At 41.1% G+C, this 26,715-nt stretch overlaps 3 protein-coding genes across 7 annotated transcripts; all 3 read right to left on the bottom strand.

Annotated features, from left to right (window-relative positions):
• Positions 1 to 145: 145 nt before the first annotated feature.
• On the bottom strand, positions 146 to 7,196 carry LOC116246110 (tRNA (guanine(37)-N1)-methyltransferase 1). Of its 3 annotated transcripts, none has more exons than XR_004170650.2 (10): positions 6,362 to 7,196; positions 4,362 to 4,463; positions 3,671 to 3,790; positions 3,412 to 3,578; positions 2,709 to 2,779; positions 1,897 to 2,039; positions 1,477 to 1,588; positions 1,120 to 1,232; positions 747 to 1,041; positions 146 to 494 (listed from the first exon to the last, which is right to left on the bottom strand). XR_004170650.2 is itself a non-coding variant. In XM_031617816.2 (9 exons), exons 1-9 carry the CDS (start codon positions 7,151 to 7,153, stop codon positions 892 to 894), a joined length of 1,770 nt encoding a protein of 589 aa, XP_031473676.1. In that variant the 5' UTR covers positions 7,154 to 7,196; the 3' UTR covers positions 146 to 891. The 3 variants fall into 3 exon arrangements, 1 of the variants encoding a protein (XP_031473676.1); XR_007572325.1 differs by having other exon boundaries at positions 146 to 436; XM_031617816.2 differs by having other exon boundaries at positions 146 to 1,041.
• A 1,600-nt stretch (positions 7,197 to 8,796) lies between these two features.
• Positions 8,797 to 11,246, bottom strand: LOC116249452 (uncharacterized). 2 transcript variants are annotated; one of them, XM_031622614.2, is made up of 4 exons: positions 10,448 to 11,246; positions 10,237 to 10,354; positions 9,678 to 10,145; positions 8,797 to 9,072 (listed from the first exon to the last, which is right to left on the bottom strand). In XM_031622614.2, the coding sequence occupies exons 1-3, from the start codon at positions 10,730 to 10,732 to the stop codon at positions 9,964 to 9,966; spliced, it is 585 nt and encodes a 194-aa protein (XP_031478474.1). In that variant the 5' UTR covers positions 10,733 to 11,246; the 3' UTR covers positions 8,797 to 9,072; positions 9,678 to 9,963. The 2 variants fall into 2 exon arrangements, with proteins under 2 accessions (XP_031478474.1, XP_031478473.1); XM_031622613.2 differs by having other exon boundaries at positions 9,678 to 10,354; positions 10,448 to 11,238.
• An 11,177-nt stretch (positions 11,247 to 22,423) lies between these two features.
• LOC116248812 (putative cyclin-D6-1) lies at positions 22,424 to 25,691 on the bottom strand. 2 transcript variants are annotated; one of them, XM_031621797.2, is made up of 7 exons: positions 25,367 to 25,691; positions 24,921 to 25,270; positions 24,744 to 24,821; positions 24,152 to 24,247; positions 23,825 to 24,026; positions 23,607 to 23,734; positions 22,424 to 23,072 (listed from the first exon to the last, which is right to left on the bottom strand). In XM_031621797.2, exons 2-7 carry the CDS (start codon positions 25,125 to 25,127, stop codon positions 22,773 to 22,775), a joined length of 1,011 nt encoding a protein of 336 aa, XP_031477657.1. In that variant the 5' UTR covers positions 25,128 to 25,270; positions 25,367 to 25,691; the 3' UTR covers positions 22,424 to 22,772. The 2 variants fall into 2 exon arrangements, with proteins under 2 accessions (XP_031477657.1, XP_049931757.1); XM_050075800.1 differs by having other exon boundaries at positions 24,921 to 25,691.
• Positions 25,692 to 26,715: the final 1,024 nt, after the last annotated feature.

Below are 26,715 nucleotides of genomic sequence, written 5' to 3'. Positions count from 1 at the left end.
ATATATGATTCGGATGAACTTTACAAATCTAAAGTCAGGAGTAGTAGACGATAGGAGATTCCAATTACTTAAAATTTATAGAGGGAACAAATACCCATTTTAGCTTTGATTATTTAGTGTAGGATAAATTGGCAAACATGCAATATTTCAACATAATATATTTATTTAGTTTTGATTACTTGGTGTTCTTTAGTAACAAACTATGCAAAATAGACATTACAGTAAAGCTAAGAAGGCATGTTTGCCCTAAGCCGTAGAAGTTGACCACAAACTGAAGACGTTCAGTCACCTGATGCCTCCACCTTTATCAATTCAGTCTTTTACGTCAACCGTGACTCAAAATATTTCATCGATCTTCATATCGGCCATTCTGATGCATTCTCAACTGCAGTCTGATGGCACCAGGCTGAAGATCAGCTTTGCTGATCTTGATTGTCTGCAGAACACCGAAAAAAAAAAAGATCTTCTCCTTTGTTTGACAGAACCAAGTGCACCTTAAAGAGCCATTTGGCATTAAAAAAAACATATTAGTGTCACATGAATTGCCTCAAAATTAGGGTAGATTCATACAACATTTGTACATGTTTCATTAATCTACTTCAAATTTAGGAAAGATTCAATGAACATTCACACGGTGTTCCTAGTGCCGAATGGCCCCTTAGTGCACTATCATTTCCAGGAAACCAGATTCATGTTTAATGCGCATGGACAGTATTCACAAGCAAATGCACTTTTAGCGGAAGTACCTGTTTACATGCCTCTGCACATCAACCACCCACCGAACACCTTTGGTTTGTATATTAACCGTTCGAGGTAAGAGATGAAAATGGCGCACGAAGTACTCCCGATTCCGTGAAATTGGCTTTCTGCCACAGTTGCCATCATGACGAGCTATGATAGCAAAAGTTCCTTGTCTTTGGCATAAGCAACACTCTTTGGAAGAACGAATGATGCACATAGCATCCATTTTCCAGGAGCAACAAGCCGAACTCGGTGCATATCTATTTTTATTGCTCCATCACAAAGCACGGTCCTTATTCTCTGGAACAGCACAGTTCATAGTGAATACGAAATGTACAGTAAATGCTGGAAAACATCTGAAATCAACTGAAAGCTGACCTCATGAAAGTCAAACTCTGGATCAGAAGCCTTAGAAAAACCATAAACATGAATTTTTGGCAATAACAGGTCCATGTCTTGAGATCTTCTTTTGAATATGCCTCTGAACACATCTGACACCACATAACATAGTAGTCCCTTATATATTAGAGAATGTGAGAGCCAAGAGCATACTTTCATAAAGATATACCTAATAGTAATACTCCATATCAGATAAACCACACTCACATACACAAGTATGGTCTGTCTAACAAGGCAGTTCAACCAGGAAAAATAAAACCAACGTTATGCAAAACTAGAAATATGATTATTCATATTTACGAGAATTTAGCCAAATCCTAAATGGATAAGAACTACCAAGATACTGCACAGCATCTTTTGGCAAATTCATGACCACTTGTGTAATGCGCTCCGGCCTTCTAAGAGCAAACACAGTCTCAATGAACCTCCGCCCATCCATGTTAAATACCTGAGGCAGAGAATTTTTTAACTGCATTACCATAAATATTTCTATACGAGAAACACTTCTTTAAGAAAGAGATCAGGCGGAGGAATTCCTTCTAATTTCTATTGTACATAAGAAAATGATGTGGCCATATTGCCAAACATGGTAGGGAATTTCAAAGAAGGTGAACAATAAAAGGGCAAGATGGGAAAAACAATGAACACATTTGCTAGGTCCTTTCAAAATATGTCATGAGAACTTGATTGCAGTTTTCTCCTGTAGATATTTATTGAAGCAAATACATCCGCACAAATGAGAGGAAAGATTTATACCTCAACTTTCCTCTCCAACTTATTGTGAACAAGGTTTCTCTCCAAGTACTCCACAGCTGTTGGATTAAGGTCATTAGCATAGACATAGTTTACTTTCTTAGCTGCCGAGATGGCTATTGGACCAACTCCAGAGAAAACATCACCTGCACTGCAGAAGAAGCATCAACTACAGAAACTCCTGGGTAAACTCAAAACAATGTGGTTGGTGAAGTCAACATAAGATCCATTAAGAGTGTCAGAACACATTCAGATTCAAATTCAAAGGAACAAGAAACTCAACTTCTTGTTGCCGTAGAACTCAAAGATGCAGTTCTTTTTCTAGCATGGTGATGTATGTCACAATACGTAGTAGACATGTCTATGTGAGCAACTGAACATGGAACTCAGTTTAGTTCCTTAGATGCAACAGACAGCATTCATCAACCAATACGATGCATCAGATGGATATATGAAAATTTTGATTTCCTTCTTTCAATTAAAATTGACAACCTTAGCAAGATACCATCCAAAGAGATTCTTGTGAAGAAGAAAAAGAATCATCATTTGAGGAATCACAGAGCAATGCATTTCCATTGCCAATTCAGCTGGCATTTTATGAAAAAAGTAGTAAAAATATTTCCGGAATTGCCTGCCTAGTTTTCCTACTAGGGAAAATGCTTCTGGAAAGTTATTCTTTTCAGCCATTCTACACACATTTCTGGATTGGAAATTATCCACCAATTGGACCATGTTAGATTCCTAAAACCATTGTTTTGCGATGGAAGACTACTTAATAAAAGACAAATAGATACATAAAGTATGGAATCACTTACAGAGAACATCACTGCTAGAAAAGCTGGTGAGGAGCCTTTGCCTTTCAGTTGATAGACGTGAATTCCAGTACCTATCATGTGAAAACCAGTATTAAATTATTAATCATCTTAGTAGCACATCCAACAGACACACTGCACATATAAATATGCACACAGTTTCAGAAAATGAAAAGAGAAAATATAGGCTTCCACAATCCCCATGAAAAGGAAATGTTATATAAAAAACACATGGTCTGCCCCACTTTCAGTATCAGCCAAGCATGAGCAAATATTAGGGATAAACCAAGATCTATAGCAAGAAACGACCACCATTTGGAGCAAGCCAACTGCCACCAAATCTCCTGTAAGCCTACTGAGCGGAACCCCTTCAATCAGGACCAGAAACAACAAGCAACAAGCCAAAATTGACATGTTTTAATGCATAAGGAGCACACTTATATGTGTCCATACAAGGGTTCAATAAAATGTGGTTGTCCTTGGAGAAAAGCACAAGGCTTATAGAATCATACAACAGAACAGATCCTAAAAGGTATCATTCCATTAAAGCCTTCAGATGCCATTCTGGAAGATCAGTGACACTATATAAAGAATTTACCATATAATCATAGAAGAAGCTATCTACAGCTTAAAGTGCAAGATCAATCAAAGGAGATAAATCAGAAGAAAGAATTTACATTGGAGAAAAAGGAAATTTGAAACATACACTGTAGCTAAATCAACATGAAAACAAATTCCACTCTCAATAACAGAGGTTACAAGAGAATGATTGCCAGCTAGAACCTCAAGCTGCATTGTTCTGTAATCATTTTGAATGGAGTCAGTCTTGTTAACAACAGTCCTTATCCTTGGCTTGTTCTTATCTAATATGATCTACAAAACAACAAAAAATTCATATAAATAAATATACACACATGTGTGTGCCATGGTGATCGTGCAATACTTCAAAATTATGCAACAGTCACCTCAGCAATAAGCTTTTTATAAGGAAGATGCTCATCCCTCAAGTTCAAATGTGCTATATGACCAACAGTCTCAAAGCTTGTAGGCGTTATGACATTCTCAGGAAGCAAATACTCCAAGACCTGAAGGGCATAATTTTCAAGCATTACCTTTCTCTTCATAGGAACTAAATACAACAAATTAAAGTTACAAGAAAATGCAGAAACACCGAAACACCAAGCCTGCACAGACTAACTTCTTACTGATGTTTTAATCCAACACATGGAGAAAAAAGCAAAATATAGTTTGAGAAATAAGGCATCTCTAAACGTACCTAAAGAAAGAAAGTTTCTATTAAGGAAGGGAAAAGTTGTGAAGGAATAAATTTCTACTTGAAAGTTGGTTTATTAATTGAAGCGTAAACAGAAAATGAGGATATGTAAGGCTGCAATTGAATTACAACGAAAGCGGAACCCCATGCATAAAAACGAAACAGAAGATCAGATTGCACACAATCAAAATCTTTTGAAGATATAACATAATTGATCAACTTTGTGCAGCTAATCATGAGGTGTAATAAACATGATGAGAAGAAAACTACATGCTGCTTTCTTTCTTCAACACTCACAATATTAGTTTTGGATACCTAGCTAGAAAATCTTTAGGGAGCTTCCATAAAATTATAACAGATGGAATGGATGACGTAGTTCATACCTCATTTGCTGGCCAGTAATCATAAAATAAAGTGAGCTTGCATTTGACTAGCTCAGATGAAACCACCTTCTTCTTGTGCTCACCCCCTTTATGGAGAACCATCTACATAAAATATCAGAGAAAGTAAATAACAAGGATCCAAGCTGCTGGAATCAAATCAGACAAAATGCAATTGTGTCAACTGTGAACTGCATCCTAGTATAGGTTATCAAGGATTCAAGAGCAAATTATTTTGGAGGCATGTGATGAAACCTACATGGGTGCTGTATGCACAAAATTCAGTAACACTATGTTAAGAATCTTAGAGGGATGGGGAGGAAAGGATACTAAAAAATGGAAAGGAAAGAAAAAGAAAGGAAGGGATTAATGATGGAAAGGGAAAAAAAAGAAATAGAAAAAGATAATTATAAAAGCTTGTTTGGAGGAGGGAAAGGAAAAGAAAGGAATTGTTAAAAATTTAAGTTTTTTTTACAATAATGCTCCTAAAACGATAATATCATTTTTGTACAATTGTTTCCAAATAATATTATCTTTTAAACCCAATGTATCTCTCAAACCCTCTCTCTTAAAAGAGAATTAGGATTGATTAAATGCAATTAATTATAGTAGTTTCTCTTCAATGTTCTCTAATTTAATGTTTGTTTTTATTTATTAGATGATATACATAATACATGCATGTTTTACATAAATATTAATTATTGACTGTTAAAAATTCTGTGAAAATTTTTATGATGAAAAGACACTTGGAACTCATTTTATTTTCTTTCCTTCCATTTTAGTTTTAGAAAAGATTTTTAAGTAATAAAACTATAAATCTAAGCTGCTATGCGATTTGCATGAATATATTCCACAAATAGATTTTAGATTTCTTGCCTATATATACACATACAATATAAATCTACTGAAAAGATATATCTAAAATGATGAAATATAACGCTAAAATTTTGTTAAGCTTGTAAATCAAATCTTTCTTTTGAGGTACTTTGAGCAAAGTGGGATATCATAATATGTTGTTAAGGGCATATGTGCCATCTTCTATAAGTAGAGCCCTTTCCCTCCAAGTCTCTCCATGGGGGAGGGATAGGGAATAAATGTGTTTCTTGACTTCTTTTCTTTCCCTTCCCTCCCATTCCTTTCCTTACCATCCAAACACAATAATTTTTAGTCGTTTCCTTCCTCCTTAATTCCGGATGAGCAAGGGGTATTAATCCCACCGCCCGAAAAAGGCCCGAAGGCCCCCCCATTCCTCCTGCCTCCGGGGTCCTGAGCTGCGTCGGTATCAGCGATAGCAACGGTGCACCCTTCAGCTTAGATGTCGCGCCCTACCGCAATAAGACACAGGAACATAACGCCCACGGGAATCGAACTAGAGACCTGCCTTAGTACAAGCCCCTAGCTCAACCAGCTACGCTATGCACCCTTGAGGCTCCTTCCTCCTTAATTAACCATCCAAACACTAATACGTCAATTTTTCCCTCCTTTCCCTCATTTTCCTCCAACCAAATAAGCTGCAACACGATGACTTACAGTTATATAATGTACGAAAGAGATTTACATGCTTTCAAATCAAAGCCATCAGGCTCAACAGACAACATGCAAGCAAGAAAATACGCGATAACTAAAAATGCAGGCCGCCATAGGGCAAAAATCACCTATGGTTAGTGAGCTAAACAAGTCAGTGAAGCCCAGAACCAAAGCACGCTCAGCCCTCGAGATAGTTTTCTTAGCATAAGATCATTAGAGAAACAAAATGAGCAAAAACCCGGGAAGTTATGTCGGTATTATTGAAGCAACCAAACTGCACATTCAGAATTATTGGGATCATGATAACAATTTCCTGATGGCAAAATAAAAAAAAGAATCTCAATAGAGAAAGCAAGGCAAATTCGCAAGTGAATTTATAGTTCACATTGAAGAAATGGAAACTTTTGAGGTATTCTCTGGAAGATATGTACTTGAATAAAAGGGACATTCAGAACTTTATAGAAAATAAAAAGAACCTTGACGGCCTGAGGGAGTTCATCAACGCCCTTATTTGCATATCGCTCATCCAAAAGTAGCAGCCTTGTCGAGCCTCTCCAGTTTCCCATCCTGTAATCCTCCCCAAGCAACCCGCTCAAATCCTCGTCATCTCCTTCATTCTCCGCAACTTCAACCGCAAGGAATCCGTTCTTTCCCTTCCCCTCCCTCCTCACCTCCTTCTTCCGCTTTGCCTTCGGCCTCGAAATCTTGGCTAGGTGCCGGAAGTTCAAGAAACCCCGGCAATTGAACGTTTTCACCAGCTTCTCCCTGTACAGGATGGGACTCAACCCTGCTGCCTCCGACTCCTCTCCCATTCTCCGACTCAGAGCTTCCTCACCTTCGACCTTCCCATCCCAGAGGAGCTTCCGAAAAGCATCATCCATCTCATCTCCAGGAACCCTAGCGACGTTACGGACCCGCGGCCAATTGAGAAGGTGACCTCTGAGGCGGCTCTCCAGAGCGTAGCAATCCTCCGCGGGCACCCTCAAAGCCGCGACGTCGAAGACCCGGGCAAACCGGCGTTTGTCTATGACGCCTCCTCCTCCACCGTCTTCTTCCTCTTCGTCTTCGACAACAAACATCTCCAACGGCAATTCGCTGCCTTTGCTAAGAGAGGGGCCGTACTTGAAATCCAGGCCTAGGGTTTCAGAGAGAGATGAGCTGGCGGAGGAGGAGCAGTGGAGGAGGGAGCGACGTCTCAGGAGGGCATTTGGAGAATTGAAAAAGCTTAGCGCGAGATTTTGTGGCGGGAGGATCAGTCTCAGAGCCATCGTTCCAGCGGGGGAGGATTAGGAAGAAATGGCCAAAGCGATAACCGGCACGCTGCGAGCCATTTATACCAGGCGGACACGGGTACAACTGGGTCCATTTATTATCCGAATCCCACACACTATTCCCGATTCGGGTCATCCAACCAAAATTTGGATGCAAACACGAGTCCTTCTTCGATGCGGGGTCGGCCCGACGGACAATGGGTAGTTGATCGATCTTTATTTCAAGCTCCTAATTAGTTGATCGATCTTTATTTCAAGTTCCTAATTCAACAATCATTTGTAGTTGACTGATCTTTATTTCAAGCTCCTAATTCAACAATCATTTGTAGTTGATGATCTTTATTTCAAGCTCCTAAAACAACAATCATTTGTAGTTGATCGATCTTTATTTCAAGCTCCTAAAACAACAATCATTTGTAGTTGATCATCTTTATTTCAAGCTCCTAATTCAACAACCTTTTGTGGTTGATCGATCTTTATTTCAAGCTCCTAATTCTACAACCTTTTGTGGTTGATCGATCTTTATTTCAAGCTCCTAAAACAATTAACTATTTTTCGATGGGGGTCGGCCCAACAGACATGGGTAGTTGATCGATCTTTATTTCAAGCTCCTAATTCAACAATCATTTGTAGTTGATCGATTTTTATTTCAAGCTCCTAAAATAACAATCATTTGTAGTTGATCGATCTTTATTTCAAGCTCCTAAAACCACAATCATTTGTAGTTGATCGATCTTTATTTCAAGCTCCTAATTCAACAATCATTTGTAGTTGATCGATCTTTATTTCAAGCTCCTAATTCAACAATCATTTGTAGTTGATCGATCTTTATTTCAAACTCCTAATTCAACAATCATTTGTAGTTGATCGATCTTTATTTCAAGCTCCTAAAACCACAATCATTTGTAGTTGATCGATCTTTATTTCAAGCTCCTAATTCAACAATCATTTGTAGTTGATCGATCTTTATTTCAAGCTCCTAATTCAACAATCATTTGGAGTTGATCGATCTTTATTTCAAACTCCTAATTCAACAATCATTTGTAGTTGAGCCATCTTTATTTCAAGCTCCTAAAACAATAACTATTTTTCGATGGGGGTGTAGTTGATCGTTCTTTATTTCAGGCTCTTAAAACAAGATTTACATTTGATGATTATTAACATGTAAGTTGAAATATAACAGAGGCTTCAACAGGAATATGGTATAATTAAATTGTTAATTGCTTGTTCTATCAAATCATAAGTCCAAGAAATTCTACTTCACCTGGTTAAAATTGGTTGTGGTTAAAGGTGGTGACATTTAAATTGAAAGAAAGGAGGCTGGCAGGGGCCATTGGCACTCCTGATTTTTTTTAATAAAATAATTTTTTTATTGTTTAATGTATTTAAATTTTTTAATTTGGCCCTGGCAAACATTGTGAAAATTAAATAGCGGCCCCTGCTTTCTTTGAATGTCCTATGATTGCTTGATCTACAAAAGTCTACCGCTTGTTATGGCATATTAAGGGAGGCCATGGCAATGAATACTTCTTGAATTATAAGGCCACAATCATGAATATAGCAGTCGTTCCCCCGAGTCACCGACGACCGACCCTCGTCTCCAACGCAAATGATTAGTAACATTTCAATGAGAACAGAAGGAAGCAAGAATGACGTCCTACCACAAGTGGACAACAAATTAAAGGTTAACTCAGCTCTCTTTCCATTTACATTTACATAGAAAAAGGAAACCCACTTCATTGCAGTAACCAGTAACCACCACACCGCAATTCGCTGGTGGTTATAATCTCTTTTTGTAGTTTAGTTTGTACCGTGTCGACAGGAAATAAACGAGATCGGGCAGGTCCCTTCTCTCTGATGCTATGCGTTTTAATTTACCTCCACCATCTTCAAAGGCAGCAGAGCAGACGTGTCACCTGCCAAGACAGATTTAAATACCAACCAATGAAGTAAACAGTCAGTCCTTTAATTAACTATGGAAAATCGAAAATCTGCCATTGTTCAATTTCATTAGGATATGTAAATAGATACGTAAAAATTAAGACTTGCAACATTTAAAGCGCTACGTTTGATAGCACTAATATCAATCTGAAAATCGAATAAACGGATCTTCGGCCATGGAGAGTTTTCTAACAATTTAAAGGCAGTCTTCTAACTTTTGTTGCATTTACCATGGTTTTGGATTATGACGAGAGGAATATCGCTTTCTCATTACATGTCAGCTTTCTCGTTACATTGACAGTAAAGTTACATTTACAAAATTCTTTTAATTGTAAAATTTAAGGGGCTATGTTTATTTTACAGTTTTTGTTGGTTTTTTCTCTTCCAAGAAATAACATATCTATGGACTGTCAATGTGTCCATTGGTGGCCCCACACGGGAAGTTTGACAGTTATCCACCATGTACGCCAGCTATCGTCCAGAAAAAAGATTTTGTGTTTTTGTCTTTTTCACAAGGAAAAATGGAAAATGTAAATGTAAATGTAAATTCCGAAAAGTTTTTAGCAGTTTGGGGAATTACCGAGACATGGCTCCGATTCCAAGAAGGATCTCCTGCGTGTATGGAGTTACTCAGCCGCCCCGCTTTGGAGCCCTGTGGCGGTGGCTCCTCTCCAAAATACCTTCCATGATGACGCGTTTCCGGTACTCGATCGAGTCTGGCTCCGGCGGAACGATCGGACTCTCCGGTCGTTTGATGTTTTCAGGCGAGCTGAGCTCCCTCCTTCGGCCAACGAAGCACGACCAGATCAACGTAAACAAGATCGCGTAGATCCGCCCCCAGATCACCGTCACCGAGAGGCTGAATGCTAGAAAGCAGAATAGTCCGATGATCGGACCCAGCGCCGGCTCGGGTCCTTTTTCCCCGTCCGGAATTGGAGCTTTCCCGCTTTCGGATCGAGGAGAGGATGCCTGCTTCCCGTGCCGAGAACCAGAGGCAACCGTTGCAAAATCTGTCTTCCGGCGCGAGATGGAGTTCGACTTTTTTGACCTGCTTAAAACAGAACTTGAGGTGGAGAAGGGGGAAAAAGAAGACGATGGAGACAGGCAGTTTGAATCGGATTTCAGGATGGGCGAGCCACCTAGTTTCCGCTCCTGTTCCTGCGGTTTTACAGGCGGAATTGGCTCAACGAGGAAGATCTTCGCACTTTCCGAAGACCGTCGGGGGTCTTGCTGGACTTTCCCGTCACAAATCCTTCCCTGAGAACAAGGAACATTCAGAAATCAGCCGTCCCAGGGCTTAAGAATCGAAAACATGTGAAAGATATCACCCTGACTCCGGCGAGTTCTCACCTTTGCATTGCAAAAAATCGCCCTCTTGAGTCCGAGAAACCGGCAGGGCTTCTTTCGTCTGGACGACTCGGAATTCAGCGACAGAGTCTCCATATTCTGCTTGGCTTTCGGCTCGACGATCACCGGGATGAGCTCCTTCTTCGACACGGCAATCAGCGCCAGGACGGACTCCGAACCTGTGTCCTTCCGCGCAGGTGGATCCGTGGCGTCCGCGTGCGGCCTGAAGCAGGCGAAGAACCGACCCTTCCTCTCCCCCTTCTTCCCGTCCTCTCTCTTGATCATCATTTTTACGTCAAGGGGCAAACAGATGAGGCTCAGGCGTGAAAACCGTCTCCAGTCCGGTGGGTCATCCGGTCAGCACCCTCGGCAGGCGTCGCCCCGCTCTGAAGGCCGCTCTTTCGGTGGCGCGAATCCGCACCACCGAAGTTTGCTGTCGACGCCGCCGCTGCTCCGGCAGCCTTCGGTTTCTCGCGCCACTCGCCTTCGCGGGTAAGCTCTCCAGGTCCTCGGTCGTCCTATTTTAAACAACAAGCGGTCAACGACGTAGAGGAGGGAGTTCTGGGGGCCCGCACCGCCGCCCGTCCCGAGTAAAGGCAGATTGCGGGAAGCCAAAACGAATTCATGCAAGATTACTTTCTTTTTTCTTTTTTTTTTTGACGGATGTGACCTGATGGGTCCGAGCGAGTTAAGAAACGGCTGCTTGTATTACAGTGTCAGGTCTGAGGGTATTTCAGGAATTGGTGGAGGTCGCTAGATTGGCGCGGGTCAGGCCGCGGACTTATGAGTTATGACCCGCCAGCTCACCAGGGAGAACTCTGGCACTTTTAATCATACATTTTCTTCAAGAAAACAACATTTTATGTTCAAAAATCAACGAGAAAAAGCTGATGTTCAAAAGTAGCATTGCCGCCAGGGAGACTAATCCGCAAATTTTTTTCACTCCAGCAGTTTATTTTTAATCGTTAAGCTACTTTTCGAACATTTAATGCCTTGTGAAAAGCTATTAAAAGCACGAAAATTTCAACACTTTGATTATTTTCATACATTTATTGATGAAAAGTAGCAACCACGTGGGCTACGTAAATGAACACAAGAGGCACGGGCTGTAGGTTTCACTTGTTTTTTCTATGTATTTTGAGAAGAGGATGGAGGGACCGGAGTAAGGATGCAAGGAGTCCGCGACCTTATTCCCCTTCCACACTTTGTTAATTTGGTCTTAATCTGTTCTTCCCTTCCCTCTCTTTAAGTAAACGCGTATTGGGAACTTCTTGCAGTATATGTATTTATATATTTCGAATGATTTTGGTTAGTATTGCTTCAATACTTTATTATTAAAACATTGATATTTCAACTAGCAACATCTTTTCAAGGACCCCAACCTTCAGAACATTTTTTAATTTTTTATGCCTGAAGAACCTATGAAACAAGTTTCGTGTCCTTGAAAAAACGGCGTCCAAGGTTTACATATCCGGTCCCTGCTCGTTCCTTTTTAAATTAAGTTTCTAGAGAGAGAAAGAGAGAGTTATCTTCGACTCTTCTCTGCCACAGAGTTTCATCCTAAACCTTCATTGAAAAGCTAAGCGCCTACGTCATCTTCATATAGTAGATCTTCATATCAATAGAGGAGGAGCTACATGGTGAATTACTCACACCAGCCTCTTAAAAATTTTTTATTTTTAAATAGACATATATATATATAAGTGTATAACCAGCTATGAGTATTTTTAAACGAGCACCCCTTCAGCCAATTTTCTTTTTAACTCCACCATTGCTTCATATATTAATATAATTAAGACCACAGGGATTACTTAATTAACTCAATTTTTCATATGCCAATCACAGTTCGAAAGGCCTGGCACTTGATAAAAACTTGACTATATAAAAGTCATGCAATTTTCCTTCAACACCAAGAAACAATATCTTTAAGAGGCGAAAAAGACACTCAAACTCTCAGAAATCAGAGAATGAAGACAACGATCAATCCAATCCCACGATCGTTGGTTAAACATAGCAGCAAGGAACGGAGTCCAAGATACTCCGACGGCCTTGAGAGATATCATTCTTCTAACAGAAGAAATTTGAAAGCTAAAAGAGTTTATTTTGCCGTGCCTGTATGTTTTTACCATGAAAAAGCATCGAGCTTTTGATGAAAAAAGGGTCCTAACATGGTCCTTTAAGATGTAGATTCTTGCATCGAGATTTGGATAGCATGATCCATTTTCTCAGATCGGAATACAAGTTTGGATCAACATTGAAAAATGTTAACAATTTATATATATATATATACACTCACAAGCGTTAGCACGGCGACTCTCCTCAGCTTCCTTCCCTTTCAATGTGCATGGTGCACATTTGATTATGAGATATGAGAAGACGGAAGAGTTGACGATAGAGCTGCTTCGGTGTTGGCTTCCTTCCCTGTCGTATTATCTATTTATTGCCATAGTTAAATAAAGATAGTGAAGTGTTTCGGAAGTTTTGGTCATTGAAAGTTCAGCCGTCTAGGAAAAATTGAATAAATAATGATTTCTGATTCAATATCATGGTATATCTTGGTGCTTCAAACTGTGAAGTGTAACTGAAGCAGTTGCAGATCGAATCCGATATCTAACTGAACATTCTTAAAAAAATGGGATATGGAAAGAAATTAAATATCTAATTGAAAAATCGGATCGGATTCGGTTTCAAATTTAGTTTTAAACAAATATCTTATATCCAATACTCTCACATGTTGAAAATTTGAATATATGATTACAAAAATGTGATTCGGATTATGAAATCAAATTTCGAATTCAGATTCAGATCTGACCTTTTTTTGTTCATATTTAAATCTTAGAATTTCAAAAAAAGTAGATATAGTTAATAATATATCCACTTTGAATCCAATCGGTTGACATCCTTAGCCGGATGGATGGTAGATCTACAAAGATCTTGATAAAATTAAGATCTCAGGTCAGGTCTGCACACTTTAGTCAATTTTAGCTAGTCTAGATGACTTTAAAACCGTGTCAGAAACTTGTATTTTCCACGAAACTACTTTTAGCATCAGAACCATATACATTTAATCATTTGACGCAAAAGTTCAATAGTTTAATGAAAAGCCAGGTTTATAGCATGGTTTGAGTGTGTGATTCGATTGGGTCCTCTTAATACACAGGTCCTCAAGGGTGAAGTCAGAATTTTTTTCATGAAAAACTAAATATATGGTTAACAAATTTTTAATTGGAACAGTGACCTCGGGTCTCATGGAGCTGTCTTATATAAGTTGACCCAAGTCCAACAATTAAATTATGTTTTTAGAGAATGGGTTGAGCGGGGCAAGACCCTACCTATATCTGCCCTTGGTTCCATATGGTTCATTGGCAAAGGGGGTCAAAACACAAGCCGAGTCGAGCCTGAGTTCAGCCAACTCAAGCTCGGCTCGACTAATGAAACCTTGAGCTCGGCTGGAGCTCGATAGAAGCAGTTCGAGCTCGACTCGGCAGTTACGTGTTGAGATCGAGCTCGATTCTATTAAGGTTTGAAAAACTCGTTTGAATATATAAACTATTACTTTACCATAACTCGAGCTCAACTCGATTAAGGCTCAACAAACTTAAACTGAGCTTTTATAAAAACTTACATAATTAATTAACGTAAAAAACGACTTTCATAAGAAAAAGAAAGGCCTTCCTTCTGAAGGAAGCAGAAAAAACTTTTTGACACTTCTAGGAAATGACTTTCAAGCAAATAAATATAAGAATAGTTGTTCATGCAAGATGATGGCACAAGCAACGTCAGAAAACGATGCCATCTGAATATATACAGAGCATCATCACGGTTCAAGCAATATCGATGAATACCATCGTGGCATTTTCAGAAAGAAGAAGCCGTCGTTATTTATCAGCACTGTATAAAAGAACAGTTTAAGCATTACAACTAGAGACAGTTCACATATATCCCCACTTGGATCTATATGCTACCCAGATCTGTATCCCGATCCATTTGAAAGTACCAACGTTCAGCTCAAGTGGAATTCGATTACAAAAAACGCAGACTTGGAATCTCATGGATGAAATTGCACGTAATTACAGTTCATGTCAAGTTCCCTCGCGCACGTCATTGACTTCACCGACCTCGATTCAGGTGAGACGGCCTCAGTGGGTCAAGTCCTGGCCAAAGTCTCCGCGCGATGGTTTCGATAAGCAAATATTTGATTGTTGATCAAACTTAGGGTCAATTTCAAGATTAACTTTGCCGATTCCAATCAATCATTTTCACAATTGATTTGGTTGGCATAAGAGAGTGGTAACTAAAAGTAAAGGATGCATCGAATAAACCGTGAAATGCTGGTGGAAAGTGATGCTGGGTCTGAAGTTAGTTGGGAACATGTGAAGTATGTCACGTGATTGACTAGGACGTGCTGGGTCGAGCTCAGTCAGCTAACCCGGGCAGGTCTTAGGCTACGTTGACCTGACCTGCCCGGGCAGGACTATTTAAGTTTTTCGATAGCGACGTAGACCGGCGTTTGATCTAAGCGGGAGCCAGGCCCCTTTAGGAGGTAAATATTTTCCACATCCGATTCTCGTCGTCTTTCTCCAATAGAAAAGTATTTCATGCAATTGATAAGTTATCTGATACAAAACCTAAGATGCTTATTTGCTAATCAACGGCCTCAAGCTAATCCACCTAGCTAGCTAGGTTTAAGTGTCGGAGTTAGGCCGAAGTTATATATATATATATAGTCTTTCTTGACTTTGAATTTATTTGGTCCAAGAGTTGGGAAGAAGCCACTGTTCTTAATGACAATCGAATGTCGCCTACCAAGAAGAAAACAGAAAGAGAGAGAGAGAGAAGTAGAATGTGAAGTGGCTATTCTCGGAATGTTGGTCATTTCGTGTTGATGACATTCGATGTCCATTCATCTTGGGTTGCAGGACTTTAGCTTTCTGCTTTTTTGGTTTGTTTAGATTACCTAACTAGTATCTTTTGGGCATATTAAATTGGCGTCTATTTCGAGATATCTACTGTAAATGGCTCCATACAGCTGACGAGGAGGGCCAGCTTTTATGATGGCATGAATTAAATAATACTTGAGATGAGGTCCATATATTCTACCATGCACGACAGATTGAGTTTCTGATTTGAGATTTGTTTCAAGATTTGTATTTTTTGTTTTTTACATTGTACTGTTATCATGTTAAGCATCAATAAATTGATTTTGATTCCAAGTAGAACCAATGTCCATTTTATATTCCAACTGGAAGTACTTGTCATAGAGACTTGGATGAAATGAAATGCAAGAATATGTAGGGCAATATGAATCATCCTTACCATGAAAAGTATTGCTCCCAGGCTCTTAGAGGATCATGCTTCGATGAGCCACTTTCTTCCGATCGTCGATCTCTAATAATCATGCTTCGCTGCATTGAAGGTAGTCGACCGCTTTCTGCCAATTGTCATGCTATATGATAATATTAAAGGCGCCGCTCATCGCATCAACATCATCTGTGATGATGCTGCCGAATTTTTGCTCCCATCCTTTTTGTGGCCGATCTCTTTATGGTTAATGGCCGGAGAAGTTTGAGATGCATTGATGTGCAAGGCCCGATACGTCTGGGGACCGGGAGGGAGCCACGGCCACCCCGGCAAAGTCGGTGGTCCTTGAGCAAATTATTGGGGTTATTCTGATTAGTTAGGAGGCAATGTCAAGCATTAATTGAGCCCTATATATATATATGTATTTATCGTGTTCGTGTTTTAAAGGCGGTAGGTTTGAAAAAATGGAAAAATACGACATATTTTTAAAATATTACAAAAATCTTAAAAACTAAGGAAAAATAAAATAAATTGGAAAGTAATAAGATAACATAAAAAATAAGCTCATGGCAATTAATAAAAATTTAAAAACATAGAAACAAGCAGTTTGGCATGAAAAAAACACAAAAACTACCTAAAAATGGGAAAAATCGTGAAAGAACTTGAAAATTGAGTTTCTCTTTTTGCATTAAAAAAAGTGGGTTTTGTCGTTTTATGAATCGTTTTTTAAAAACAGGTTTTTTTTTTTTTTTTTTTTTTTTTTAACTAAGAGTGCATGTACAGTGTGGAAAATTTTGAAAATTATATCTTTCACCATATACTTACCATTTCTACTTGTAAATCATTCGTGAGGTCGAGAGAGGCATGCTCAAGATTCAATGGAGGCGGTGGGTTTCAACTTCATGATGACTGCTGTTTGTGGTCGAACAATCTGGCCGGGGCCCTGGCTGATAGACCGTTGGTTGAGGGTTTAAATCTCTCTTTTGAGTAGTGCCATCATTGAGTTCATTCCATTTCAGGTTTTAATTGTGCTGTATGGCAGGCCAGTCGCTTATCGCTTTTTTTAAGACAACGCTTGATCGATACCTGAAAACGATGAAAGATTCACTCGCAGAGGTGACGAAAACATGAGGAAGAAAAGAAATGAGTTAATGCAGGTGCTTTTATTAGTGGGTGTTCCTCTTTCTACTCAAAGCCTGAACCAGTCCTAAACTAAGAGGGCGGTGGAATCGAATCACCAATTCTGCATCAGATTAAGGACATAACAAGGAGCATCGTCATTGAACCCTATGTTGGACGTTATCAAATTGTTGTAATATAGTTTCCCTTTTCTTTTGGAGGAGATAACATCTAAACGTTATCGTGCAGTGTATATTATATTACATAACACTCTTTTGTAGAGAAATCAAGCAGCTGATTATCCTCCTTTGAAGATCTTTGCAGTTTAACACCCTAGAAAGCGATCCCTTGGAAAACCATCAGACCCTGGTAAAGGCCTTCACGGGCAGCTCTGGGACCGGCCAACTCGTAGCGATCAATGCACCACCTGACATATATCCTTTCCCGGTGCCCACTATCGTTCCGTCTGATCCCCTCAGGCCCCAGAGCCATGCCTCCCCTTTCAGTGAAATCGATCTCCCATTCGGACGATTCTTTCCACCTCCACAAATTAGCGATGGAAATAACTCACGGCCAATCCATGAGACGTTCGTTTTTGCATGTGCAATCAATGTACTGAGAAAAAGAAAACAGATCTTGGAACTTCCTTGCACGCACTGTCTCTTTGAAGTTAAAACTGCAATGCAACTGGGACCAGTGAAGAAGACGAAGGAACAAACGAAATAAATGTATCTAGGATCGTCTCATGTGGTTCAGAAGCCAGCTCGAATTTCGCGCTCCTGTGGTCCATTTTGCTAGCAGCGGCTGAGCACGGACTTCCCTTCTGCAGGTGGACGTCACGGCAATTTTATATCTTCTACTCACAAAACTTTGGCATTACCACTCGCACTGTATGATCATTTTACCACAACAATCATGTAACACACAGTTTATATCGAGCTGAGTTGAAATTTACTTTCTGAAAACCTAGATTATTAACAGAGTGAGTACTGGAATTTGCATAGTTTTGTTTTGTTGAATACTGTCAAACTGAGATCTGGCAGATACCCAACTCATTGACAGATCTGCACATGTAGCTTTAGATATCCTTCTCCCCAAAGAAGAAGTCTCATCTATATATCTATGCAGATGAAGATCCTGGTGGTGGGGACTAGATGGAACTCACCTCATGTTACTATTGGGCCCAATCGAGTGGCAATGAATAAGCTGGAAACTCCTATATTAATGTAGGCGCCTCCTCCCCATCATGCTCTGTTCAAAATTCAGGTCCTTCTGACCAGGGCTCATGAGATATCAGTGACTTCCTTGAACAACATCTTTTGCTGTTCTTTTCAGAAAGGTGAGATAATGGGAGGTAACGGTTAGATATGGTTAATGAGAAGCCGAATTACTTTAGTCTCATTTAGCAGAAGAGATTATTTAACAAAATATATCACTCAAAATATACGAAAATTGGAAAAAAAGAAGGAAATGCGGTAAATTAATTTCCTTTCCAACTGCTTGTATCAAAACTCGTTTCGGGATTTTAGAAGAATTTGACAAAAGAATGTGCAAATTTTGAAAGACTAAAGGGATTGTTTGCATGACATGCCTTCAAAACCAGATTGTGAGGAAACCTGGTTTTGCAAACCTGGTTTAAAGCCTCGTTTTCCTGTTTGGATGCCAATACAAAATCACGTTTTTTCCTTTTAAACTGGGTTTTTGTTTGGATGAACAAAACCTGCTTTTTTAACTGTGGCTCTAGAACCAAATTTCAGATGAACATAACCTGGTTTTTTAACTGTGGCTCTAGAACCAAATTTCAGCTGAAACGGGCTGAAATTTGAAACACCAATAGGTACACTGCATTGCTAGTATCAAAACCAGTTAAACATGTCAAGTAGTTTTAAGTAGAAAGAAAGTTGCCAGGTTCAACATATTGAGTTTCCCCTGATAAATTTGAAAACGACCAATGTTTATTGCCTCTTAGAAATGCATATACTGACATGCACCGTAGAATTTGAGCACACCATTCTCTTTTGTCCAACCGATCTTGCTGGCAAAAAATGGCCAACACAAAGAATTTGAAACAAATAGAATAACATTGTGAGCTTCCAATAGGACACTAACAATCGATGGAAGGCACCACTTTCAGTAACTCTTAAGTAGCTAGGAAAGGCACAAGCACACAAGAAAGACAACAAGCATTGCAGCAACATAGAGGATTTTAACAACTGATACTCCCCAATTGTGCAACGATGACAGTTTAGCAGGTTTAAAACCTTTCATATACATTAAGATTCCAAATTTAGATGGTGATCAAGCACTTGCACAAATTTGTGAACATGAGATGTCTTTCTCAGATGTGCAGAACGATGTTCATACTTTACACACTGATATATATCAGTATGGTATTTCTAATGTTTTGTAGCTCCAATAGTGGACAAATAAAAACGAACAAGAAACAAAAAATGAAAAAATTCATGGTGGAACGTCAATACAACCTAATAGATGGATCATAGAGATGCAACTAAATAAAAGGGAGATTATACCTGCAGCAGCTGCAAAGGATGCCTATGCATGTTCTCGTCCACCGCAAAGCAGCTTCAAGATGCAAGGCTGAAACCTATAAACAATACTCTGTGGTTCATGGAGCTGCACTAATGCATGTTATTGATAGAACCAATTCACGCTGCCCCTGCTCAAAACCAGGTTTTCAGATGAAAAACCTGGGAGAGGGCAGCTTTTACAAAACCTGCTCAAAACCAGGTTTTTCCTCCAGAAACCCTGTTTTGGGGTGTCATCCAAACACAGCCTAAGATGTTAAAGCATGTTTCCAATGCCATCATAGACATTTAAGACTGTTGAAAAGGGCACAAGGCGACCGAAAGATTAACTTTGGGTAGAAAGACAGAGAAGAATCGAAGAATTTGCCAAAAGTACTTGAGGTAACCACTTGTTTTATGTATACAAATAATCTGATATACAGATGAAAATAGAGGTCTATTTTTTTTTTTGCTGATCAGTTATTTGCCTTCATTAGTGCCAAATGCTTGATTCCTGTTAAATATATGTTGACAATTCATGTTCGAATGGTCGATCTGACTCATTAGATCATATAAGGCATTCGCATTCGAAAGTTGCAGACCATTGAATTTTTTTCCCTATGGCATCCTGAAAGCTGAATACTATGGTTCGTTCCAGACGATCGATCGATCGGCACCGACTGACAAGGAAAATAAATCACACTAAATGTGTCTGTTGGGGTGGATCCAACATTTGAAGGACATGTACCTGAAAACAAGAGTGAATGATGCCTGCTGTTCAGAATCGGAAAGGACTCCACACTATCATATCATGTACTACACAATATAGATATTAAATGCCGGAGATTCAAAGTATGTGCATCTCTGCAATCTTTCTTTTCCTTCCCAATGCATTCAATGCTGGTTTGGGGAACTTGGGCTCCAGCTTCTCTGCCCCGTGGGTTCCATGTTATAAATTGCCCAAACTCAAAGCTCACGCCCCCCAGTTTGTGTTAAAGAAGAAATCATTGCACATTAAACATAACCTTTGCTTTCTGTTTCTTTTGGATTGTAATTAATCGATTTTGCTGGGCGAAGCATCTTCTGCTTGTTGCCGTACCCTCTCACATTCGCGAGATCAAGAAGAAGAAAATAATTAAACACATAAACAAAACTATTTATATCGTAAATAATGCGAGTTTTTGGTTGCTTGAATTCTCAACTTTCCTCACATGGATGAAGTGGTTTGCAAATGTGAATCTCCCGAACATTTTCATTCTCCGACACGTTTAAGCCAAATATTAAGCACCCAAATCGAAGAAATGGTAAAGTTTGAAATCTTTGGTTTTGGTTGAACATCGACACCTGCTAGCCCTCCTTGTCCTTAGCTGACCAGGTTCAAGTGTGTGGAAGTTTTTGCTGGAAAACCTAGAGAGAGAGAGAGAGAGATTTTCCACATTAACATAAATATGTTCGGTGCCAAAACAGCCCAAGCCCAGTCCCATTGAAGCAGGTGGTCGTTGGACCCAGTGTTCTCAGAATGAGGCCGAATCGAATCTCCGTGGTGTCATCTAATCTTTTAACTGCTTTTGGCGGATTCACTGGCGTGCTGTTCTGCCGAATCAATGAATCGGCTCTCAGCAGGCTCGCCGATTCGGTTCCCAAGTCAATTTTTAAGACATAGTTGCCGGTTGGGCCTCACCCCCTTGCGCTGGGTGCCTGTGGACCCAAGCATCAGCCTTTACACTCACGGCTTGAAGGTGGGGTCGGGCTGGGTCGGCGTTGAGGGCTTGGATTCGTGCAAATCTGGACTTGATCCAGATGAATGTGTGTTCCGATTCAACATTGATTTGGATCGACACAAATTCGGGACTTTAGCCAAATGAATGTGTGTTCCGATTCAACAATGATTTGACTTAAAAACTGCAATTAATTTTATGCGATACTGTAATTAGGAAGAAAACTCACTATATGAAGTTATTGACTCAAAATGCGGGAGTTTGTGAGGGAAAGGAAAAACACGAAAAGGAATTTTCTTTGGATATCGGGATCCCGGCGGAATGTTCGGGTCCTTGTCCAGGACATTCATTCGGCAGAGAAAGAGAGCCTTCCGGGACGACGAAACTTTAAACATTTTTATTTCCAGTTTCGTTTTCTAACGCAGTTTAAGGGTCGTCCTTCGAAAGTATCGGTCGGTCGATACTTTTAAATATACCGTGGATAAATGACACCACACCGATAGAATGATAAGAGGCCTGCGAAAATCCGAACACTCCCAGCAAGTTCGCTTACACCAGAGCTTTTCTTTTTCAGAAAAGATGGGGAGGGAAGGACGATTCACTCGGAGTTGAGCATTTTAACCTACAAATGAAGTTCTCCATGCCTGCTTCAGATGGCAACGTGTCAAGGAAGCTTCAGTAAGGCGTGCACCAATCAGCACGGTTCTATTTATTTTTCTTGTTGTGATGAAGCATGCAGCATCAGTTCTCCGGATGAAGCATGCACGTGAATTGATTATATCTAATGAACACATGGATTAATTAATCATTGGGACCTTCCAGCGCCCTGCAGGCTGACCATAAGCGTTTAAGGCATCACTTGTGGAGTGGTAAATTAAAAGCAATTACGGTTGATTAATTAAAGATCATGATCCTTCCCCTCTGTCATGATTCCTTCCTCAGCAATAAAATCGCCGATCTTTGCAAGTTAACGCGAGATTTACGGTCGTATACGTCCCTCCATCTTTCTTTCAAGGATCCCCACATGTGTCCACGCTGATGGTTTCGTTCTTGGCCTCTGATACCAACCATTCGCTTTTCTGTTCCTCTCAGGCTGGCTCTCAGCAAACATGTACCGGAATTCTGTAAAACTGAGGCTGCTGTGAGAGTCATGTTTGGGTCCCCCCAGCTGAAGTCCTCAGTGTTGGGGAATGGGAGAGGCAGAAAGGAGCGTGATGTGACCCATCGAGCCGAAACATCCTCCAAGTGAAGGTTTTAACGCTTCGAGAGACAAAAAAAAAAAAAAGTAAAAAGGGAAAAGGACCACCACAACAAACTGAACCAAAATCACCTACCAGAGTCCTCCTTTTCGGCTTTTTCCGAATTTTTCTATTTTTTCTTGGTTTTATTGTTTAAGATAAGAGCCTGAACGCACAGAAAGAAATAGAGAAGGGGCTAGGGCTTTTCCAGGCAAGACCACTCACGGTAAAACTAGACATTGACCAGCGATTGTTGAGCAAGATCTCGAGGATTACCTGCCCCGGTGAAACTAGACTGGACTAGGCCTTCTTACCACCTTTATCCCTTTCACTATTTGGTCTCTCCCTTGGCACATCCGTACAGATAACTAAAGCACGAAGAGAGGGAAAGACTAGCAGCTGGGGTTCTTGGAGGGTCGCGTTCAGGTCACGTTGAGCACTGCTGCATCTGGGAGACCTGCACGATCTTGCCAGTGCACAGGCCATTGAGCCTCCGCCTCTTGGTCGACGCCACCGTCTGGTAGAGCTGGAGCGTCGCCAAGCCACCCGAGGACGACGTCGTGGAGGCCGCCACGACGCTGTCTCCAAGCTCGCTTTCCGAGCTCGAGCAATGGCGGTCGAGTACGGTAACGGGCGTATCATCGCTGGACATCGAACGGGCTGCAGGCTCGTACTTGTCGACCACAATCATGTCCTGCATCAACTCGTAGCAGGCAGCTAGCTGCTCCTGCTCAGAAATAACAAATATAAATCAGGTGTGTTTTGCACCAAATCATGCATATGTATAACCGATGGGAAATGATTTTCTGCTTAGGAACCGAAAAGAATTTCTGGTATCCTGTGGAAAGAGACAAAGCAGAAGCACGTTCATTCCTTTTCAGTCGTTTGGTACATCATACACTATCAGACCTCTCCGCCCTTCTACCCCAAATCAGTTATTCAGAAAGAACCCTTTCCTGCAAGCGTTCGCTGCCAGGAAAGCAGCGCGTATCAGCGAGAATCTCAGAACGACATGAAACTCCCAGACGCACCTCCGTCGCTCACACAGAGGACCGGCGGACGGCAGGTTGAGGTAAAATAAATTATACCGAGCGCTTGTGGGTTTGGTGAAACTTTTTGTGGGGGCTTTGGGGGCATCGTGTGCGACAGAACGGCAGGCGGATGCATGTGGGGGGCAAAGGATATAGAACAAGAAAGTATTGGAACCAACAAATGGGAGAAAGTGGACTTCTAATAAAGGAAATTAACATCGATCCCTTACTTTATTCATGTGAACGCATTCGGCTACGGCGTCCTGGTGGACGGCGAAGGACGGAGCGATCTCACGGGAAGCACAGAGCACAGACGCCGCTGCGACAAGCGAAGGCCGGAACTCCAGAATCTTGACCTCTGAAAGCCGCGAAAATAAATCATGGACTAAAGCCATTTTTCACGATCGTGAACCACGAATTATTTAAGCGAAGAAGTTGTGCCACTTACCCGCCTGCGACCTCAGGACCATCTCGATAGCCCGCGCCCTCATTACCGCCTTTAATGGCTGAAAGTCGATATCGCAGAGGGAAAGGAAGAAATTTATGAAGGAGAACGGAGTAACGGATCGCATTCTCCATTTGAGGGCGCTCAGAATTAATAGCTCCATTCTGCGGATCGTCTGAACGTCAAAGAAGAATCCTTCGTCCCTCTTCACCCGTTCCATGAATGAGAGGGAGACAGCGAAAAAGTTAGAAAACTCATTTTAATGAAGTAAAAAAGGAAAAGAAACATAAGAAAATAAATGCGTACAATAACCTGGTAATTTCTACTCACCTGAAGATCGGAAAGCAAGAACTCCGCCTTCCGCAGCTTTGATGCGAGGGAGACACAGGAGACGCAGACAAGGCGAGATATCCACGCTTTGTGCCTCTGCAGATCCCACTTAATATCAGGCCCACGAACATCGAGCAAGGAAAGCGGTGCGGTGAGATATTTTCAGGGAGGATTGGACGATAGGAACTTTACGTGAAAGAGTGAATAGATCAAGCTAATATGCAGTTGTCCGTTAGATGAATGCCGTGAGAAATAGGCAAATTGAGAAAATTCAAGAGGGAAGTAAAAAGAGCAAAACTTTCAAGTTTCAATGCAGCTGCCGTATTTTGTCGCATGGTTGAGTAGATTAAATTTCGGATTCCTTGGAATGCCAACTGAAGCCATTGAGTCATGGACAAAGTTATAATGAAATAAAAAAACATGGAATCGTTCTCAATTTTCCAAGACGGTGACAACAAGCACAAAAAAACGCGACCGAAACTAACAAAATGCTTTCAGTGTAAAAGGGCCGGAGGTGTGAGAGGATTCACGGAGATAAACGGAAGTCGTGCGGGTTTTGTTTGTCTTTTCAAGAGACGTGATTTCAATTTACCGGGATATGCTGCCACGAAATGAACCGATCATAGTAATTCACAGCGAGATAAGCGACGAAATGGTCCAATCTCGAAATCTGAAACATCATACAACAAAATAATAGCGTTAAATTTTTCCAATCCCCGATCAACCAAATCCAGAAGAAGCAAATGAAGAAAAGATTGTTTTTTTCTACCTTCAAGATGAGAGAAATGGCTTCCTGTCTATCGGATGCTTGAAGCTCTCTGGTCTTATACTTCTGAGAATAGTTTCCGTCAGGCATATGTTCACATTCAGTCGAGAAAAGGAACTCAACAGATTCCGTTTCAGGCTCCTGCTCTTCAGAGAAAAAGACGATCGGATGGTCCAGAACGATCTCCATATCTCTCTCTGTTATATACATGATATATATCTGTCGCTCTCTCTTTCTCTTATTTGCTTCTTCCGAGCGAAGAAGGTGAAACTAACACCGGAAAGAGTGCCGCAGCTCGGCTTTCGTCAAGGTCCCTTCAAATACGTACTAACACTCTGTTTTTTATTCCCTGTCTACAAGAAGAAGATCGGACTCCAAAAATATGAGAGTATGTTGTTATTCTGTTCGAGAAAAGTACGCTGTCTCGAAAGGACTCGATTCGTGTTTACTTGAGAAAGACGAGACGCATTCCTTGTCTTCCCTCCGGCGAAGCCCGCAGGGCGCACACGAAAGGCCGGAAATCCACTAGGTAGAGTGCCGCTTGATCGGCTTTCAGTCTACGTACATAGGATAAATGCGCGCTGTCGCTTCGAGAATGTAACTATGAAAACGTATCCATAGTCGACCCCGGTTTCGGTTCCGGCGAGCACAGGAGCGACCGGCTAGTTTTTCTCGCCTGCTCGAAGAGATCAGTGCCGGAAAGCGGTGAAGGGAAAAGGATAGCCCAGGGAGAGAAAATCGAGTCGCCTTCCTTCCCCGCCCTCCCTCTAATATATGCGGTCTCTCCTTTCCCTCCTTTTTTTTTTTTTTTTTTTTTTTTTTTTTTTTTTTTTTTAAAGGAGGCTTTGAAAAATCCGCCGGAGGAGAGGAAGGCTGGTCAAAAGCTACAGAGGGAGGCTCTTGAGATCTGGAAAAGGACCTTATTTTTACCAACTTTGCTTTTTACGAATTGACGAAAACACCCAGTCAAATCTTTTTCTCTCTGGTGACTGCTGCCTTGCTTTCACATGCCACCTTCTACGTTGTTAAGGCTATTTTGGAGACGTGAATTATGAGGGCATCTTGGGAAATGCAAGTGCAGGCTCAGGACTCAGAAGCATTTCAGTAGAATTCCTTCTGGTGGGAAGTTGAACTCATCTCAAACCTTCCCCGTCATTTCGGAAAAGACACATCTCCCCTCCAAGTTTCAGTAGTTCGGATAAGCACTACCGTTGAAAGTGAAAAGGGGTTTCCCCATCTGGGATAGCCTCTCAAATCCAGATCCATTTATTACTTCACTGTTTGGAGAACAGCTCCATAGTAATATATCCCATCAGTCACAGTATCTTCTGCTGCTGTTGCCAAACCTGAGTGGACTGATCGGGTAGCGTCAAATCCCGAGCTCCCTCTTCTCTTCATGAGACCGAACTTACCCCAAGCCTGCCAGAAACCCCTGTTCAAGCTGTGGACTGGTACTGCAACTATTTCTTACTCGTAGCTTCAGGATTGGATCTCTCGACCAGCAGCTAGCTGTATGTGTGTGTTCCTGCAGCTTGGGTCGGCCTCTCGATTCTCTGGAGCTTGTGTGGACGCACGCACATGCAGGTGCAAATGGGAGTGAGGTCCATGGTGGGAATCGAGGGGGTGTGGAGCCCACGGGCGGGGAGTGGGATGACTGCGACACGGCGGGGCAAGGGGAGCGGGCCGTGTACGGGATGGGGCCGGAAGGGGAAAGGCCGTCGCTAAAATACGCAGCTCCCGCGCTGCCAGCCCTTGGGCCTTCGCCTGCTGCTGCTTTTGTTGCCTTCGGCATCAATGC

The sequence above is a fragment of the Nymphaea colorata genome, chromosome 1 (genome assembly GCF_008831285.2).
Source record: "Nymphaea colorata isolate Beijing-Zhang1983 chromosome 1, ASM883128v2, whole genome shotgun sequence".
NCBI lineage: Eukaryota > Viridiplantae > Streptophyta > Magnoliopsida > Nymphaeales > Nymphaeaceae > Nymphaea > Nymphaea colorata.
Note: the sequence above shows the minus strand (reverse complement) of the source record. Positions and strands in the feature narration are given on the sequence as shown.